Genomic DNA, 18,229 nt, shown 5'->3' with positions numbered 1-18,229 from the left:
TGCTATTGCGGCCTGTAAATGACCGTTGTCAGCGTGGGGGCCGGTTAGTGCTGGTTAATGTGCTGTGGGCGTCTGTTCTCCCTAGGGGCTGGGCCAAGACCCACCACCCATTTCATTCTGGCCACTAACCCAGCCATTAGAAGGTAACATTGTCCCATTCCTGCCAGGCTGGACTGGATTTGGAGCAGCAGTCCAGCAGCGAGAGCCTCCTTCTCCTATTACCCCTCTGTCTTAGGTTTTTATATAGCCTCTATTACCATGGTGTCTGAACTGCCAATCCTCTGAGCTATCGAGTGCCCTGGAACCATCCTGCTATTTACTGCTGAGGGAAGGGAATGGCTTTAGGAAAAGCACCAGCTCCTCTGACAACGGGGCTGGGGACAGCATGTGCTGAGATATTTCTGGGTGCTTTGTTGCTCACTCATACACCTCGGCCTGGATGCTTTAGATGTCTGAATTGCTGCCTCACATGGGAGGTCAGAGTGAGGGACTAGGAATCAGGCCTCCTGGGTTCTCCTTTGCTGCGTGATCTGGAGCAAGTTGCTCCGTGCCTCAGTTTTCCCAACTGTAAAGCGAGGATGAGACTTCCCTCTCTCTTTTTCTCGCCCACTGAGTGGCTGTGAAGTGCACTGAGGACTGAAAAAGCTAAGGAAGTGAAGGGTAGTACCCCTGTTATTGCCCTCCCCCCATTGACCTAAATGCCTCCTCCCCTCCCCTCCCCCATCCACCCCAGCAAAGAAACCAAACCAAACCCTGAAACAAAAATAAAATCCCATCCTTACCCCAGCCGAGCTGTTACCCCAAAATAGGGAGGCATGCCCGAGACTCCGTGACATCTGCTAGGGGCTTTGCTGGTGCTGTGGATTTGATGTGGAAGGTGCCCAGATGCCACGGTGATGGGAATGGAAGCCCACGTTACACCAATGGAGACCGGATTGCAGTGATAGCAGGCAAAGGATCTAAGGGAGCTGGGCAGTGTTGTAGCACTGTCGGTTAACTATTGTTACAGTAGCGCTTAGGAGCTGTGGCCGGGACCCCGCTATGCCAGGTGCTGTACCAACACAGAGACCCTCCTCGCTGATCCCTACTGTGCTAACTCCAGGGTTGGTTCTCTCCCCCCCCCCCCCCCATTGCTAAGTGTATTTTTCCACCTCTCCCCCCCCCCCCTGCCTTTTTTTTTTTTTTTTTTAACTCTGGCTAAAGTCTGCCCCTTTGTGTGGCTGGCATCTGCTGCTCGCTGGGCCGTGCAGACCACACTCTCCCTTCCCTGGCTGACTGGTCTGAACTGTGTTTCCACAGAGATCCATGGTGGGCTGGGGCCTCGATCACTGCAGTCTGCCCACTCCCTGCCAGGGACTCTGCATTGCCTGAAGCACTTCCCTGTCGACCTGCGCACCTCCATGGATGGCAAGTACAAGGAAATCGCTGAGGTAGCTGTTCCATCTCATGCAAACTCCCCACCTATTTATCCATCCACCCATCCCACCCTTTGCACCTCTCTCTCTCCCATCCCATGCACACTCATCCATTCATCTATCCCTCTGTCATCCACCCCACCCCATTCTCCAGGCCTTCCAACCCACCCAGCCATCCATCTATCCCACCCTATTCTCCAGGTCCAGCTAGCCATTCCACCACATTCTATAGGCCCTTCTAGCTATCCATCCCTATACACCTCCATCCATCATCTTTTTGTGTTCTCTTTCCCTTCCCTTCCATCCCACTGACTCCCATTTGTAGTCCTGTAGATGGGCCGGACTCACCCCCCGCAGTGCCTCCTGCTGGTCACTTCTGGGAATTAGCTCGATTCAGCTCTGGAGCACCCTCTGCAGGCTGGTGATCCACCTGTCCTCTGGCCCCCATGTCCCTCCCTGGACCCGGTGCCCTTTTACATGGGCTGCTGCCCCCTGGCAGTAACCCCTTTCTCTCAGGGTCTCTCCTCCCCAGGGAACCCCCACCCTCTATCCCCACCTTGCCTCAGTATATGGCTACGGCCAGTCATTGTCTAGCTCCATGCCCTGGGACAGATTGTAGGATCAGTCTATTCATCACTGGCAAGGCTGGGTCTGGACCTGCTGCCTTGGCCTACCCCTGGGCTGCCCTCTGCAACCCCCAGGACCTGTTAGCCCAATGCTAGGCTGCAGCCTGGGGCTTTCCAGGCTAGAACTCCCCAGCCTTTCCCCAGCCCTGCTCCACTGAGGTACGCTGGCTCTAGCCCCCTACAACCAGGCCTATCTCCCTTTGTAGCTAGAGAGAGACTCTTTTGGGCTTCTGGCTTCTCTGCCTCTTATAGGGGCCAGCTGGGCCTGATTGGAGCATGGCCACAGCTGAGCCTACTTTCCCCAATCAGCCCAGGCTTCTTGCCCCAGCCTAAAGGCTGCTTTCTCCAGCCACAGCCCCTTCTCAGGGCTGTTTTTAACCCCTTCAGGGCAGGAGCAGGGGTCCACCCTGCTACAAGTCCCTTTAAAGCAAAGCCAGGGAGGGGTCCCCAAATCAGGGGAATGAGCAGGAGCCCACTTTCCCTCAGCCTCTGTCTCGCAGTGTCCCGGTGCATTGAGTTTGCCAGGGCTCAGCCTGACGAATCAGGTTTTTCAGAACTGTGGGTGACTCCTCAGCAGCCACGAGCTGTTGGGACATTTCTGCCTGTCTCCTGTCAGGAATGTTTGGTACGAGCCCCTTGGGCATGTCAGAGCCCTCTAGCCCCATGCTGGCTTGGCCAAAACAGTTGCCTTGATCCCAGTGGCTTCTGGGAAACGGTGGTGGAGCGTGAGACGGCGCTCACAGCCTGGCCCTCTCTCCCTCCTGAATGGAGCCAATGCAGGCAGACGTCAGCTGGCTGTTTAGAAGGAGAGTTAGACCTAGGGCTCTTTGGGAGATGTTTGCAAACTGCGGGGCTGCTGGCCTCTGTGGATGTTGCTGTGACTGAGGGGCTCCGGTGCTAGTGGCTGCCCCGGGGAATGGCAGGGGAAGAGAGCAGTAAGGAAGCAGGGGAAGGCAGCAGCTCCGGCCCTGCGGGCTCCTGGCTGGCCAGCCTGAGGATTGCTCCAGCTTGGACACTGTGCTGGTCTTTGATGTGTCCTTGGAGACCTTACGCTTTAATGGAAATGATCAGCCTGTGTGCCCAGGCTCAGGGAAGAGCCTCATTAGTGCTCCAGCCAATAACTGCCCATCTCCTTTCCGGATGAGGCCGAACGTGTCCCAGGGAGCCCGGCACCTCCCTGCCCCAAAGCATTTCTGAGGCACCAGGGAGATCCCTGCAGAGCAGGCCTGACTCAGCCTGGAGCTGCATTTCTCTCTGCTCAGGGCATGGTGCGGCAGCCTCCGGGCGCTCTCAGTGGGGAGACGTGTCCCTAAGCGAGCGCTCTCGTGGCATTGATCACTGACCACGCTCCCTCGCACTGCCAGGTTCTGACGCTGGGCCGGGAATCCACTGAGGCATGTCCGTGGGGCCCTGCGCCTCATGGCCAGGACGCTAAAAGCCATTGATCAGCAACACCCTGACTCCTGGGGGCAGATTTATCATCGTCCAATTGAGAGGGATCAATGATCCTGTCAGGAGCCCGGAGCCTGAGGCAGCTGGGCTGGGTATGCCACATGTGGAGGAGGAGGAGGGGAATGCTGAGAGCTGTCTGATCAGGCCCTGCCCCCTCCCCATTGAGCCTCCCAGGCAAACCACACCAACTCCTCTCTGCTTTGAACAAGCATCTGGAGCAGGTTTAGTGCCAGCCTGTGAACCCTGCTGGATTGGCAGCCCTGGGCTCTGAAGGGGCAGCAGCAGCTGGTGCCTTCCTCCATGCTGCCCTGCACCAGAGAGGCCACTTTTGGGGGTAGAGGGGCTACCTGTGGCCCTTCTTCCAACAGACAGACATTCATTCCCTGGCTCCTGCACTGAGGCTCCGTCAGTGCTGGCCTGCCTTGGCTTTGAGCTGCTCTCCTGTGGCTGGTTCCCATTGCCCTGAGCCAGGCAATCTCTGCTTGCTCATCTATTTCCTCCCACCCTCACCCTCATTTGCGGACTCACTTCTCGCGCCTTGGGGCATGTCTGCCCTGCTGCTGGGAAGTCTGGCATCCTCTGGGAAGCCTCTGGCGGCTTCCCTGCACCAGCTGAGGATGGGAGGAGCTCGTCACGCTGCTGCATGCCAGCGATCGGCCACAGCATGCTGGGCGGGGATGATTTGAAGGCCGTGCTGGCAGCTCCCTTCACGGCTTGTTCTGTGCTGCTTTGCCCCCAGGAGCTGTTCTCCCGCTCGCTGGTGGAGAGCGACATGCGCAGCGCCCCCTACGAGTTCCCCGAGGACAGCCCCATTGAGCAGCTGGAGGAGAGGCGCCAGCGGCTGGAGCGGCAGATCAGCCAGGACGTGAAGTAAGGCGATGTCCCCGCTCTGTCCCCATCTCCCCACGTCTCTCTAGGTCCTGACCCCAGTATGCCCCGCTTGGGGCAGAGTGGAGGGAGTATCACTGGATTAACGGCTAACCGGCTCCACCAGTGCACCAGGGAGCTGGGATTAGACAAGGGGGGAGGGTCCCTTCCAAGGCCAACTGTGAGCTGTGGCTGGTCAGGGGCCTGAGAAACTCACTGCGCCCCAGCCAGGATCGCTCATACACCCCCAGGGCCCTCAGGATTGTTCTTAGACCTGCCTGCTCGGTCTTCAGGCCAGGTCTGCTGCCATGGAGCCCAGCAGGGCAGCTTATGGGCAACCCAGGAGCAGGGTGAGCCTCTGGCTGGAGCAGGTGTTTGTGCAGGGCTGGCAGCTGCAGGCTGCCCCATCCTGCCTGGAGTTTGTGTAGCCGGAAGCATCCTGGGGTTCCTTGGGGGTCCCCGCCAGGGGGTTAGCTGAACACGCTGTCCCCACCCCGTCTGTCAGGCAGAGCAGGCTCTGTCTCTCCTGCCTCACTCGGGCCTCAGGCTTGCCAACACCCCAAAGAACAGAGCTGGGTGGAGTTTGGGGGAGGAGGGGCTGGGCTCTTGGGTTGCTATGGCTCTCCTGGGTCCCCCAGCCCTGGTCCTTCTCTGGTCCCACAGGCACCCTGGGCACTCTTGGGTCTCTTCGCTCCGGGGTCCCCTTTCCCATCCCGGTGAGTTTTACTTGGTTGTGTCTGTGGTGCCTGGTGTTGGTTTCTGCATTAACACCAGTGTTTTCTTTCTTCCTCTCTCCTCCCTGTCTGTCTCTGTCCGTCCATCCATCCATCCATCTGCCCCTGCCCCTGCCTCTGCCTTTGCTTCCCATGTGTCCTCAGACTAGAACCCGACATTTTACTCAGAGCCAAACAGGACTTCTTGAAAATTGACAGTGCTGCTGACTTACAGTGAGTGTCTGGCTTTTCCCCCTCTGCCAGCGACTTGGGGTGAGCTGGGGGCTGGGGCTCCACCCGATCCCAGCCCAGCTGGGGAGCAGCATTCTCTAGGGCAGGGGTCGGCAACCTTTCAGAAGTGCTGTGCCGAGTCTTCATTTATTCACTCTAATTTAAGGTTTCACGTGCCAGTAATACAATTTAATGTTTTTTAGAAGGTCTCTCTCTATAAATTATATAACTAAACTACTGTTGTATGTAAAGTAAACAACGTTTTCAAAATGTTTAAGAAGCTTCATTTAAAATTACATTAAAATGCAGAGCCCCCCAGACTGGTGGCCAGGACCCGGGCAGTGTGAAATCAGCTCGCGTGCTGCCTTTGGCACGCGTGCCATAGGTTGCCTACCCCTGCTCTAGGGGATCCACCAGGATTGTGGGGGACATCACAAATGAGCTCTGGGAGCTCTGGTCACTCCTGCAGGAGCTGGTGCCAAAGGGGCCAACCTGGGGCTTTCCTGCACCCTCTCCCATTCCTGAGTGATGGTGTGTACTGAAGGCTCTGCAGGTAGCCAGGCGTGGGTGGGGGAGCGGAAGAGGAAGGGATGGAGCCATGCATATCCTTCTGGGGAGCCGCTAAGCAGGGCGCTTCCTCTAGGGATAGGGAAGAAGGGACGCAGCTAGGGGAGAAGGGGTGTGAGCTGGAGGAGAAGGGGGATGAATGGGGTGTGCTCTTTGGGGAGCAGCTAAGCAGGGCCTGCTCTCTAGGGTGGGGAAGGCAGGCGGAGCTGGCATCCCTGTGATGAAAGCTGGTGATCCCACAGCTCTAGGCTCGCTGGTGCAATGGGGTGGGTTTTGCTTCCATGCCCTCTAGGGGAAGGTGCCTGCCTCAGGGATGCCAGGCTGGCTGGATCGCTCTTCCCGCCGGGCACTCTCCCTAGCTCTGAGCTCCCTTTCCCACCTGCCTTTGCTTCCAGATGCCGCAGACGGTACCGGCGCTGCCTCTTGTCTCTGTTGCGGTTTGTTTATGTCCCCCTCGTTGCTCGTGCGTTCCTGGGCTGAGCTGCCCGGGGCAGGGTGCTCAGTCCAGAGCCAGGTTCCCAGTAACTCAACCTCCAGCAGCCAAGCTGAGTCCTGATGACTGGTGAATGGGACATTCTTGAGCGGCATCTTCGCTGCAGACTGCTTCCCAGGAAGTGGCACTCAGCTGGGGATTGGCTTCTCTCTTCAGCTGAGCGCCAGCCCCCGGTGCACAGAGCGGCTGAGCTGTGAATCTGGTTACTGGGTCACAGTGGGCACATCATTGCTGCTATGTGGCTGCTGAGATCCCAGGGGAGCTCCCCCTGCGGGGCTGAGTCCGTGTTTGCACATCTCCCTGTGCCGTGTGTCTGTCTCTGGATAGCTCCACGGGCCTGTGTGGAAGTGACGGGGAGCTGGGGCATGGCCAGGGCCAGACACCCGCCATTGCACCCTGACCCATCTCTTCCCCCCTCCCTCCCCCAGGCTGTACAAGGAGCAGAACGAGGACCTGGTGGATCATCTCCCCAAGGAGAGGGATGTGCTGCTGGAGAGAGAGTTCCAGAGGGTCACCATCTCCGGGGAAGAGACATGTGGGGTGAGTTTGCCTGGCACAAGGGGCTGCCTGCGGGGAGTGGGAACTAACGGTTACTTGAGTTACCCTCCCTCTCTCTCTCAAAGAGGTTCAACGAGGACAAGGAGCCAGTCACTCCCCTCCAACTTGACACTAAACTGGGAGGAGTGGTAGATACGCTGGAGGGTAGGGATAGGATACAGAGGGACCTAGACAAATTAGAGGATTGGGCCAAAAGAAATCTGATGAGGTTCAACAAGGACGGAAGAATCCCATGCACTGCTACAGACTAGGGACCGAGTGGCTAAGCAGCAGTTCTGCAGAAAAGGACCTACGGGTTACAGTGGACGAGAAGCTGGATATGAGTCAGCAGTGTGCCCTTGTTGCCAAGAAGGCTAACGGCATTTTGGGCTGCATTAGTAGGAGCACTGCCAGCAGATCGAGGGACATGATCATTCCCCTCTATTTGCCATTGGTGAGGCCTCATCTGGAGTACTGTGCCCAGTTTTGGGCCCCACACTATAAGAAGGATGTGGAAAAATTGGAAAGTCCAGCGGAGGGCAACAAAAATGATTAGGGGGCTGGAGCACATGACTTATGAGGAGAGGCTGAGGGAACTGGGATTGTTTAGTCTGCAGAAGAGAAGAATGAGGGGGGGATTTGATAGCTGCTTTCAAGTACTTGAAAGGGGGTTCCAAAGAGGATGGATCTAGACTGTTCTCAGTGGTACCTGATGACAGAACAAGGAGCAACGGTCTCAAGTTGCAGTGCGGGAGGTTTAGGTTGGATACACCTCTACCTCGATATAACACTGTCCTCGGGAGCCAAAAAATCTTACTGCGTTATAGGTGAAACCGCATTATATCGAACTTGATTTGATCCGCCGGAGTGCGCAGCCCCGTCCCTCCGGAGCGCGTTATATCCTAATTTGTGTTATATCAGGTGGCGTTATATCGGGGTAGAGGTGTATTAGGGAAAATCTTTTTCACTAGGAGGGTGGTGAAACACTGGAATGGGTTACCTAGGGAGGTGGTGGAATCTCCTTCCTTAGAGGTTTTTAAGGTCAGGCTTGACAAAGCCCTGGCTGGGATGATTTAGTTGAGGATTGGTCCTGAGATTCTATGATTCTATGACTTGGGGCTGGATCAGAGCCAGTGCTCCCTAGAGGGGAAAGGCTCCTTGTGACAGGGATTGGCTGGCTACAGGGACCTGGGGTGGGATTGGAACTGACACCCCCTGTGTTGCATTCTCTGGTCTCCCTGAGCCTGCCAGTCCCCCTCCCCTCTCTGAGGTATGTCTGAGCTGCAGGTGAAGGTCTGACCACACCTGTGATCTAGCGCGGGTAACAAAGGAAGACTCAACAGCACAGACCCTGACACGGGCCAGCAGCCCGAGTACATCCCCTGAGTCTGTGGTGGGCTTTTACGGGTGACTAGCCCGCATCACCACGTCCTCGCTGCGCTGTTAGCACTAATCCAGCTGGTGCAGGTAGTGCAGGTGTGCCGGCTCGTGCCACAGTGACACGTTCCCTTGTGGTATGGACATGCCCTGAGACACCTCTGCCCATGGCGCCTGGCACCTCGCTGCATCCGGTCTCAAGGGCTGGGCCACAGCATCTATCCCCAAATCCCCTTGTCTTGGGTGATGGGCAGCACATCTGCCCCTGAGTACCTGAGCCAGGGGCTGGCCCTGCCCTCTCCAGAACCAGCAGGGTCCAGTGAGATCCTCGTGGGACCCTCTTGAACCCCATTCGGGGCCACCAATCCCTGGGCCACATCCCCAGCTGGTGTAAATTGGCACAGCCCCATTGGAATCAACAGAGTGATGCCAGTTTACATCAGCTGAGGATGTGGCCCGTTCGTCTCTCTCCCTGTCCCTTTTCCCTCTGGATCAAGGTGACATCTAAAAGTAGTTCCTAGCACAGTCCCCTGCCGAAATAGCAATGGGTGCCCATCGTCCGAGCGTCTTCCCTTCCGCCACATATCGCTGTGCAGCAGTGGGATTTGGCTAAGGAGTTCTGACCTGTACGGTGCCAGCTGCTTCCATCACATGGCTGGGAGAATCCATTGCTCCTTTATTAGCCCGTTAGTCCTGCGGAAAGGGACCTGGCCCCCACTGTAATGGGTTTTACCAACCCTGCTCTAGATTGGATGTGTTCCTGTATTTAAAGGTGAGGGGTTATTTGTGCATAATTTAACCCGTCGCAGGCAGGACAGGGAACCTGACTACAACCCATGGGGATCAGAGAGCAAACCTGATTGATCTAGGCAGGGAAATGCAAAGAGAAAGCTGACAGCAAATGTAAATAAGTAAGTGACGCTTGAATCCTCTGTAAAGTATTGTTAGGAGCAAGAGGAAGTTTTAAAATATGAGGGGCCAGCTTCTCCGCTTTTGGAAATTGGTGTCGCTCCACTGACTGACCACCAGCTCAGGATCTGGCCCATGATTTTCTTCTGGACAATGTCTTTAGAAACCCAGCCCACTATGAGCCTGTTCTAACACCCGCTGGAGTCAGCAGGGCCCGGATCCTCAGAGGAATTTAGGTAACTCCCCAATGGGAATCAGATGCCTAAATACCTTTGGGGATCTGGACCCGGGAGCCTTTAATTTCCATGGGCTTTGAATCAGATCCCATGCGTGCGCGTGTGCACACACTAGTAACAGGAGCTAGCCAGGCCATGCCGCCCTGTGGTCTTAGGGTGCGTTTACATGGCGAGCAGCATCCTGTGCCAGTGCGTCTTAGGGCCACGGTCAGCGGGGTTCGTCGGGCCCACGCTATGGCCCTAAAGCAGCTGGATAGAGATTTGGGCTCTGAAGCCTAGGGAGGGGGGTGGGTTTCAGAGCCTGAGTGCCAGCCTGAATGTCTACACAGCTAGTTTTAGCACTGGAGTGTGAACCCCGTGGACCCAAGCCTCTGGACCTGAGCTCTGAGACTCGCTGCTTACTGTGTAGGTGGACCCTAAGAGACTTTGCAATGGTACGCTCCAGGAAATGGGCCCATTGCCTTGGCCTTTCTCTAGCCCTTTTCCCTCTTCTCCCCTGCGAGGCTCAATGTACTAATCCTGGTAAAGCATGTTATGATCCGTGAGTAGAAAAGAGCAATGTACTGTATTGTGATTTGTGTAGCCAGTACAATCCTCCGCTACTCAGCGTCCTCCAGGGCTGAGTGATTCCTGTTTCTCTTCCTGATCCTCTAATTCCTTATCTCCCATCACCTTTACCTTGTTGGCTGTTAGCTCGATCTGCCTCTTAACGTGTCAGGCAGAAAACATGGACAGCGAGCTGAAAAGGACCACAGATGGGAAGTTAGAGCACCCAGGGAGAGTCTGCAAAGCCCCAGGGGCCAGAACATCTTGTGGCAGCACGTCTATAATGTACACAGTCTCTGCATGGGAGATCGCAAGCCTGCCCGGCAGCACATCTATAACGTGCACGCTCTCTGCGTGGGAGATCGCCCACCTGCCCGTCAGCGCGTCTGTAACGTGTACGCTCTCAGCGTGGGAGATCACACGGTGCCTGGCATCGTGTCTATAACGTGCACGCTCTCTGCGTGGGAGATCGCCCACCTGCCCGTCAGCGCGTCTGTAACGTGTACACTCTCAGCGTGGGAGATCACACGGTGCCTGGCATCGTGTCTATAACGTGTACACTCTCTGCGTGGGAGATCGCCCGCCCGCCCGGCAGCACGTCTGTAACGTGTACGCTCTCTGCGTGGGAGATCGCCCGGCAGCGCATCTGTAACGTGTACGCTCTCAGCGTGGGAGATCACACGGTGCCCGGCATCGTGTCTATAACGTGCACGCTCTCTGCGTGGGAGATCGCCCGCCCACCCGGCAGCACGTCTGTAACATGTACGCTCTCTGCGTGGGAGATCGCCCGCCTGCCTGGCAGCACGTCTGTAACGTGTACGCTCTCTGCGTGGGAAATCGCCTGGCGCCTGGAAGCATGTCTATAACATGTACACTCTCTGCGTGGGAGCTTGCACACACGCCTGGCAGCGCATCTGTAACGTGTACGCTCTCTGCATGGGAGATCACATGGCACCCGGCAGCATGTCTATAACCTGTATGCTCTCTGCTTGGGAGATTGCCCGGTGCCCGGCAGTGCATCTATAACGTGTACGCTCTCTGTGTGGGAGATCAAACGGCACCCAGCATCAGATCTGTAACATGTACGCTCTCAGCGTGGGAGCTCGCACGGCTGTCCGGCAGTGCATCTATAACATGTACGTTCTCTGCGTGAGAGATCACACGGCACCCCGCAGTGCATCTGTAACGTGTACACTCTCTGCGTGGGAGATCACCCAGCACCCAACAGCGCGTCTGTAATGTGTACGCTCTCAGCATGGGAGCTCGCACGCCTGTCCGGCAGTGCTTCTGTAATGTGTACGCTCTCTGTGTGGGAGATCACTAACTTGCACACACATCCACGATGGGGATGTTAAACTGCCAAGGCAGCATTGCTGTTGCAGCCTCAGCCACGTGCCTTCCTGCTCGTTCACAAGATTCCTGGTGCCCGTCCAGATGACTCCCCAGCCGGCGATAGACGAAGCAGCAGTGTTTCCCTCTGTGTGGGTGTGTTACACTCTTGGGAGGATGTGGCTGTACACAGATCCTCTTGTGCAGCAGAGACGGAGTGGGTGTGTGTGCCCAGCAGGCTGCAATGATACAAGGAGTGGAGAGGCTTCTTGTGGGAGGGGAAGAGAGCTCCGCCCACACGTCTCTCTCCCACTTGCTGCTGGCCTAGGGCTGGGATTGATGTCTCCTGGGCCAGGCAGGCTTTGGTCTTACCCCTCCACAGGCTCCCCTGCTACAGGAGAAGGGTAGATGGTGATTGGAGCTGAGGATGTGGGGATGCACCCTCTCTCCTCTCTGCCCCCAAGTCTCCCCTCCAGGGGATCCTTAGCCCCCTCTCATCTTCTTGGTTGAGGCCCGAAGAAGAGAGTTAATTTTCAGGCCACAGCCCCCTGTACATCCTCCCGGGCTGGCTCAGCACCAGCAACCAAGGAAGGGACCCAGGCAGTGGGAGGCACCGCATCCCAGCACGACTCCTGCAATAGGGAGGTTGATGGCTTCTGTCTAGGGTGGCTGAGGAAAACCCTAAGACAGGAAATGAAGAGGTGACCAGTTGGGTCTGGTAGCTCTGAAATCCTTGACAAGGGTGTGTGTGTGTGTGTGTGTGTGTGTGTGTGAGGTGAAATTAAAAGGTAACATTTAAAAAGAATGAAACTCTTACTATGTTAAAACTATTATTATTTTAAATCCACCATGTATTGTTAACCTGCGGAACTTGCTGCTGCAGGATATTACTGAAGAAAACCTGCTTCCAGATCCCAAACCTGCTGACCATTTTTTAACCCTTTACATATGAGCAAGATTTTCCCTCCTCCCCTTAGGGAAAACTCAGGCCCTATTCTAGCCCCTTAAAGCACTGGCATTCACATCTTTCTGCATGCCCCATAGGATGGATCCTCCCAGACCTCAGTTTGGGGCATGGAGCATATTCATCCATGGAAACCTGCCCAGGCTGGTTCCAAGCCGTGGGCCTGACCCTGGCTAGAGCCCGTGTCTCCTCTTCACCCTCCAGGTGCCCTTCACAGACCTGCTGGATGCAGCCAAGAGCGTGGTGAAGGCACTGTTCATCCGGGAGAAGTACATGGGGCTCTCCCTGCAGAGCTTCTGCAAGACCACTGCCCGCTTCTTGGAGGAGCTCTCCGGGAAACCGCTGGAGACCCGGTCCTATGAGGAGATCCCAGAGACCCCGGTGGCTGCAGGTGAGGCCAGGGCTGCGGTGGGCAGGGGAGCAACAAGTGGCGGGGTAAACCCCGAGGTGCCCCGGGGTGGGAGCACGATGGATGGCTAGGAGAGGGTGGGCCGGTGGGGAGCTGACCAGGGCTCTGTGGATCAGTTCCCATAAGGCTGCAGAATGGACTTCCGGGGGGTGGGGGAGAGGGGAAGAAGCCTCATCCCTTGGAACAATCCTGCCCGGGGCGGGGGGGGGGGGGGGAGATGTTGAGCTAGCTTTCAGCTCACTGGGTGACCCGCCCCTTCCCCACCTGCTGGCACTTGCATCCTGGTCATGCTCCCCCAGCCCCCGTTCATTCAAAGGGGGTGGTCGGAGGGGACATTGTGTGAGGGGAGTCAGATGGGGGGCCCTGAGGGAGGAGGGTCCCTGCTGGGGGGAAGGGGCAAAAGTCTGGATTGCGAGATGGAGGGAGTCCTGGGGGGCGGGGGCGGCATTGAGCAGGCGAGTGATGTATCTGGACTGGGGAGCCCCGCTCTCAGGACCCCCCACCTTTGCCTTGCCCTGGGGCTCCACGAGGGACCTGGTTCCAGGCTAGCGCTAGGTGCTGTCCAGACCCCAACCCAGTATGAACACTCCCTGCGCTGCTGCTGCTCCTGTTTGCAGATGCTCCTGTGCACCCCCCCTTCACAGACCAGCACCCCTACGAGACCTGCCTCCCTGAGGCCATGCCGGCCGACCTGGGCTTCGGCCTCAGGATGGTCAGTGGCGTGATCCACGTCTACACCAAGCGCGATGTCGTGGACAGGTGAGGGAGGGGGACGCGCAGGTGGGAGGGCTTCCGGCTATGAACCCAAGTGTAACCCAGGTGCCTGGCATGGCGAGGAGCAAGGGCTGGGGGGTCTGAAAGGAGCCAGGACTGTACTGGAGAAGCAGCCTCTTTGGGGCACGTGGAATGAGAGCCCTGCCCGTGGGCAATCCCACCCCTTCCCAGCAGGCTCTCTGAGGCACTGCATTGCGTGGCATGTGCAGTGCCCCTTTTGCATCTGGATACCAGGTGCCCTTTGCCTTCTGCCTTCCTGGGGCTAGCCTGGGGCCAGCAGGGTGGCCTTCCCTGGCCATCTCTTTGGGGTTTCTTCCTCTCATTCGCCCCACTTCTGCAAGCCTGGCTGGCCGGCTTTCCTCAGGTCACACAGAGCCAGGGACAGAGCCCAGCCCCTGGTCCCAGCCCGGGCTCTAAGCACTGAGCGGCACTGCCTCTCCTGGGAGGAATAATATTATTCAGAGGAGGTTTTTTATTACATTGCATCAAAAGATCCCAGGGAGCCCTATGAACTGTCACTTCACTTAGCATCTAAGGGCAGCCACCTCTGGGGTGGGTGTAGCTGCTGCTTAACAGCCTCCAGCAACACTACTCAATGGGGGCTGGGAGGGAAGGTGACAAATAACACTGCCACTTGAAATGGCTTGAGGGTTTGGGGAGATGGTTGGAAACAACCCCTGTGAATGGGCACTGGATTCCCCTGCCCTTGTGAAAGATCTGAATTGCAGGGCAGTGCCCTAGCCATGGAGCTATGGGGTACTCTGGGTGGGGCTTTCTCTGTCTCTCCTCTGGAGCTTGGCCACCTTGTAAATAGTTCCTGGAGCAGGGACTTGACCTTGGGTCTCCCACATGCCAGCTGGGTGCCCTGCCCTGGGCTGCTCCTTTTCCCTGCCCCCATGACTGTGCGTGACATGTCGGTGTGACCAGCCCTGTGCCCTCTCCTCCCGCAGGAGCACAGAGCTGGACCTGCCATACCCCGACCTGCAGGAGTTCATCGCCGACATGAACGTCTTGATGGCTTTGATCATCAATGGCCCCATGTAAGCAGAGCAGCTTCCCTTCCTGCCCACTACCCTGGGGCTGCATGGCTTAGGCAGCTGCTCCCACCCATGAGGCTGCCTGGCCCCTCTGTTGGGCTGGCTGCTGCACCGTGACAGCTACAGAGCTGAACCGAGGGCCGCCTCGCGTGTGAAAGGGACTGGTCCAGCCTCAGACTGCAGGCGGTACAAGATGCCCCCTCTTCAGACTCCAGCCTGAGAGTTGCAGTTAGTAACACCAAGGCCCCAGAGGGGCAGAGCCAGGGATCAAACCCAAGACTCCTGGGTCCTAGTCCACTGCTCTACCCACTAGGCAACCACTGCCCTGCAGTGAAGGGGGTTTAGGCCCAGGGGCTTGTGAACAGAGACCCCAGATCCATCACCTGTTCCCTTGTCCAGAAAATCCTTCTGCTACCGGCGGCTGCAGTACCTGAGCTCCAAGTTCCAGATGCACGTCCTGCTCAACGAGATGAAGGAGCTGGCGGCTCAGAAGAAGGTCCCCCACCGGGACTTCTACAACATCCGCAAGGTACTATCAGGGCCGGAGCCCACCCCAGCCCTGTGTTCCCCGAGGCATCATCCCATGCAGCCAAGCAAATTCCTCGCTGGTCTGATTGCCCCAGGGAGGGAGGTCCTCTGTCCCCCGAGCTTGGCCAACAGCACTGCCAGCTCCTCCCAGCTTGCAGGGACAGCCTGCATCAGCCCCCGTGGCCCAGTTGGTTCCTGTCCTCTCTGCTGTGCTGGGACCATGAGCACCTCCCCACTGAGACTGAGACCCATCAGGCAGTGACGGCTTTCAGGTCCTGCTGACCTTGGCTTGGGTTCCAACCTAGTGGTCAAGGGCTCCTGCTCCCAGCCCATGCTGGTGGGAGGGCTGGGGTCTTGGGCCCTGGGCCTTGGTCACGTGTGTCCCTCCCCCCGCACAGGTGGACACGCACATCCACGCCTCCTCCTGCATGAACCAGAAGCACCTGCTGCGCTTCATCAAGCGCACCATGAAGAAGCACCTGGACGAGATCGTGCACGTGGAGAAGGGCAAGGAGCAGACCCTGAAGGAGGTCTTCGAGACCATGAACCTCACGGCCTACGACCTTAGCGTGGACACACTGGACGTCCATGCGGTACGCTGCCCTTGGGAGGTGCTCCGGCTCTGCTGCCCTCTGGGGATGGCCTCCTTTGCTCTGGGCAGGACTGTGGCTCCCACCTGGGATGTCGGGAAAAGGTGCAGCACAGGAAAGCAAACCCATTCTGGGTAGAACCTGCCCCACTGTGCTCCCCAAGGGACCCGGCTCTTGAGCTGAGGCTCCCGCACCCCATGCCTCCTCAGGCCAGCTCCCGCGCTGTCCCAGCACTGGCCTGCAGGGACATCCTGTGGCTGAGGCAAGAGGATGCTCCAGCCCCATGGCCTTTGCTGAGCTGAATGATGGATCCTCTCTGTGAGACCTGGGCAGCCGGGGCCCCTTGGGAGGAGAAGATGTCAGGCCTGGGGGAGAAGGCGCTGGAGGCAGGGGATGCTCGCCCCTGCCAAGGGATGGGCACTCAGAGAATGGGTCTCTGCAGACTTTCTCTGGGGGGAGCCAGGGAGGGACAGTGGGGTCACTGGGATGGGACTGCACGTGCTCCTCCCCTGGCTGCCTGTGCGCTGACATGTCCCTCTGCTTCGGCGGCAGGACCGTAACACCTTCCACCGCTTTGACAAGTTCAACACCAAGTACAACCCCATCGGGGAGTCCATCCTGCGTGAGATCTTCATCAAGACGGACAACCAGGTCTCGGGGAAGTACTTCGCTCACATCATCAAGGTGAGGGGCCTGTGCTCCCAGGAGGGGCATCCCCCAGGCCCTGGCACCTTTGCCAACCTGCTGCAGAGACCGGCCCCGCCTGCCTTCACCTGCCAGCCCCCCTGAGCAGGCAGCCTGGGAAGGAAGCCAAAGGCCAATTCTGTCATGGGGGCAGGTCACCAAGGGCTCGTGCAGCCTGGCAATGGTGCCTCCTTCCCTGGCACCGGCTCACTGTTCAAATCTGTCTCTTGCTTGATCCCACCTGAGAACAGCAAGTGGATTTAGTGTCCGGGCTGCTCAGTCTTGTTGACGAGTTTGCAAAGCTGGGTGTCGGGGCACAGCAGCATAGAGATGGGAGTCTCAGGGTGGAAACAGAGCTAAACAGAGACTGTTTGAGGGAGCAGGGGGTGGGGGATCCAGAGAAGAGAACCTCCTGGGGGTGAAAATGTGTGTGTGCGTGGAGGGTGGGGGGCATATAGGATGTGCCCAATTTGGGGCTGGCTGTCTCCCCTAGAGAGGCCTGTTTGTGTGGGGGGGAGAGTCTCATGTTTCATGAGCTGTACGTGGGGGAGTCTTACATCACTGTAGCATGCACACGTGTGCCTTTGATTTGGGAGGCAAAATGTGCAGACGTCCATGTTGCAAGGCCAGGCGCACACTTGCATCGCTGTTTTGCAAGCTGAGGCGTGCACGAGCATATGTGTCTTCCCGTGTCGCATGTGCGTGTGTCTCCTCGTGTCTCACGAGCCAAGGCGTGCATTTCCCAAGCCAGCCCGCTGGCTGGGAGGGCACTTCCCACGGCAAACGTGCGTGTTACCCTCTCCGCAGGAGGTGATGTCCGACCTGGAGGAGAGCAAGTATCAGAATGCGGAGCTGCGGCTCTCCATATACGGCCGGTCACGGGACGAGTGGGACAAGCTGGCCAAGTGGGCCGTGAGCCACAAGGTGCACTCCAACAACGTGCGCTGGCTGGTGCAGGTGCCACGCCTCTTGTGAGTAGTCTCTGTCTGCGGGGCTGGAGCAGCAGAGGGGGCCTCCAGGCAGAGCTGGTCACGTGGGCTTCGAGCCAGGGACTGACCCTTCCAGCCAAGGATGACAACGATGATTCTTTGTATTGCAGTAGCCCTGCTCTGGGGCCTGGGCTTGGCTAAACCTGGACAGCCCAGGAGCTCCCTAGTGGGGCAGTGTTCTGACCCAAGTGGTAAGGGATCCAGCTGGAGGGGGAGCCATCCTGCATCTCCAGGCAGGCGTCAGGCTCGTTGGGAAGCCTGGTTCCAGGGCCCAGGAGCTGGGTGAACCCAGCAGAGGGAGGGATGGGACTGGGGGAGGCAGCAGGATGAGGGAGCCTGGGAGGGAGGGAACTGACAACTGAGTGTGGGGCAGGGAGAGGAGGAATCAGGCTCCAGGGTCTAGAGGAATCCTGTGACCATTGGCCCAGGGCTAGTGGCCTGATGCCCTGCCCTGTGTAAATCAGGACTAGCCCCGTTGAAGTCAGGAGCAGGATCCAGTCCCAAGAAGCCAGCTGCCGAGCTGGCCATGGTGGGGAGGTGTCCCGGTCTGAGACTGCCCTCGGGGGGGCCCCTCTCTGTCTCTCACAGTGATGTGTACCGCACCAAGAAGCAGCTGGCCAACTTTCAGGAGATGCTGGAGAATATTTTCCTACCCCTATTCGAAGCCACCATCCATCCTGCCAGCCACCCGGAGCTACACCTCTTCCTGGAGCACGTGCGTGCCGCCCACAGGGCTTGGGGACTGGCTTGGATTGGGCTGGGGGCAGCAGGGCGAGCAGGGAATGGCCAGCACAGGCCCATGTATGTAGCTCAGTCGAGTGCTTCTGTGGGGCGACAGGAGCCTTCTTGGGGAGGGTAACGTGCCAGATCTGAAATCCATCAGGCTCCTGCTTCTGTGGTGCCCTGCCCCTGGCCTGGGCACGTCAGTCCCTCTTCTGCCAGCTGGGGCGTGGGGT

The 18,229-nt window shown here is 57.9% G+C and overlaps 1 protein-coding gene across 8 annotated transcripts in view; it reads left to right on the top strand.

Moving 5' to 3' along the window:
• Positions 1 to 18,229, top strand: part of AMPD2 (adenosine monophosphate deaminase 2) — a 41,868-nt gene that overhangs the window by 16,539 nt on the left and 7,100 nt on the right. For 4 of the 8 annotated variants that reach the window (XM_039536493.1, XM_039536491.1, XM_039536496.1 and 1 more), the window contains exons 2-13: positions 1,300 to 1,430; positions 4,233 to 4,363; positions 5,239 to 5,307; positions 6,793 to 6,904; positions 12,467 to 12,653; positions 13,289 to 13,430; positions 14,396 to 14,485; positions 14,882 to 15,011; positions 15,409 to 15,603; positions 16,153 to 16,284; positions 17,092 to 17,255; positions 17,862 to 17,988. In XM_039536493.1, coding sequence (XP_039392427.1) covers positions 1,300 to 1,430; positions 4,233 to 4,363; positions 5,239 to 5,307; positions 6,793 to 6,904; positions 12,467 to 12,653; positions 13,289 to 13,430; positions 14,396 to 14,485; positions 14,882 to 15,011; positions 15,409 to 15,603; positions 16,153 to 16,284; positions 17,092 to 17,255; positions 17,862 to 17,988 — 1,610 coding nt within the window. Of the gene's footprint in view, positions 1 to 1,085; positions 1,104 to 1,299; positions 1,431 to 2,486; positions 2,667 to 3,465; positions 3,586 to 4,232; positions 4,364 to 5,238; positions 5,308 to 6,792; positions 6,905 to 12,466; positions 12,654 to 13,288; positions 13,431 to 14,395; positions 14,486 to 14,881; positions 15,012 to 15,408; positions 15,604 to 16,152; positions 16,285 to 17,091; positions 17,256 to 17,861; positions 17,989 to 18,229 lie in introns of those variants that run through there. The other 4 variants (XM_039536497.1, XM_039536492.1, XM_039536495.1 and 1 more) reach the window with 4 other exon arrangements.

Source organism: Mauremys reevesii, linkage group 4, assembly GCF_016161935.1.
Source record: "Mauremys reevesii isolate NIE-2019 linkage group 4, ASM1616193v1, whole genome shotgun sequence".
NCBI lineage: Eukaryota > Metazoa > Chordata > Testudines > Geoemydidae > Mauremys > Mauremys reevesii.
Note: the sequence above shows the minus strand (reverse complement) of the source record. Positions and strands in the feature narration are given on the sequence as shown.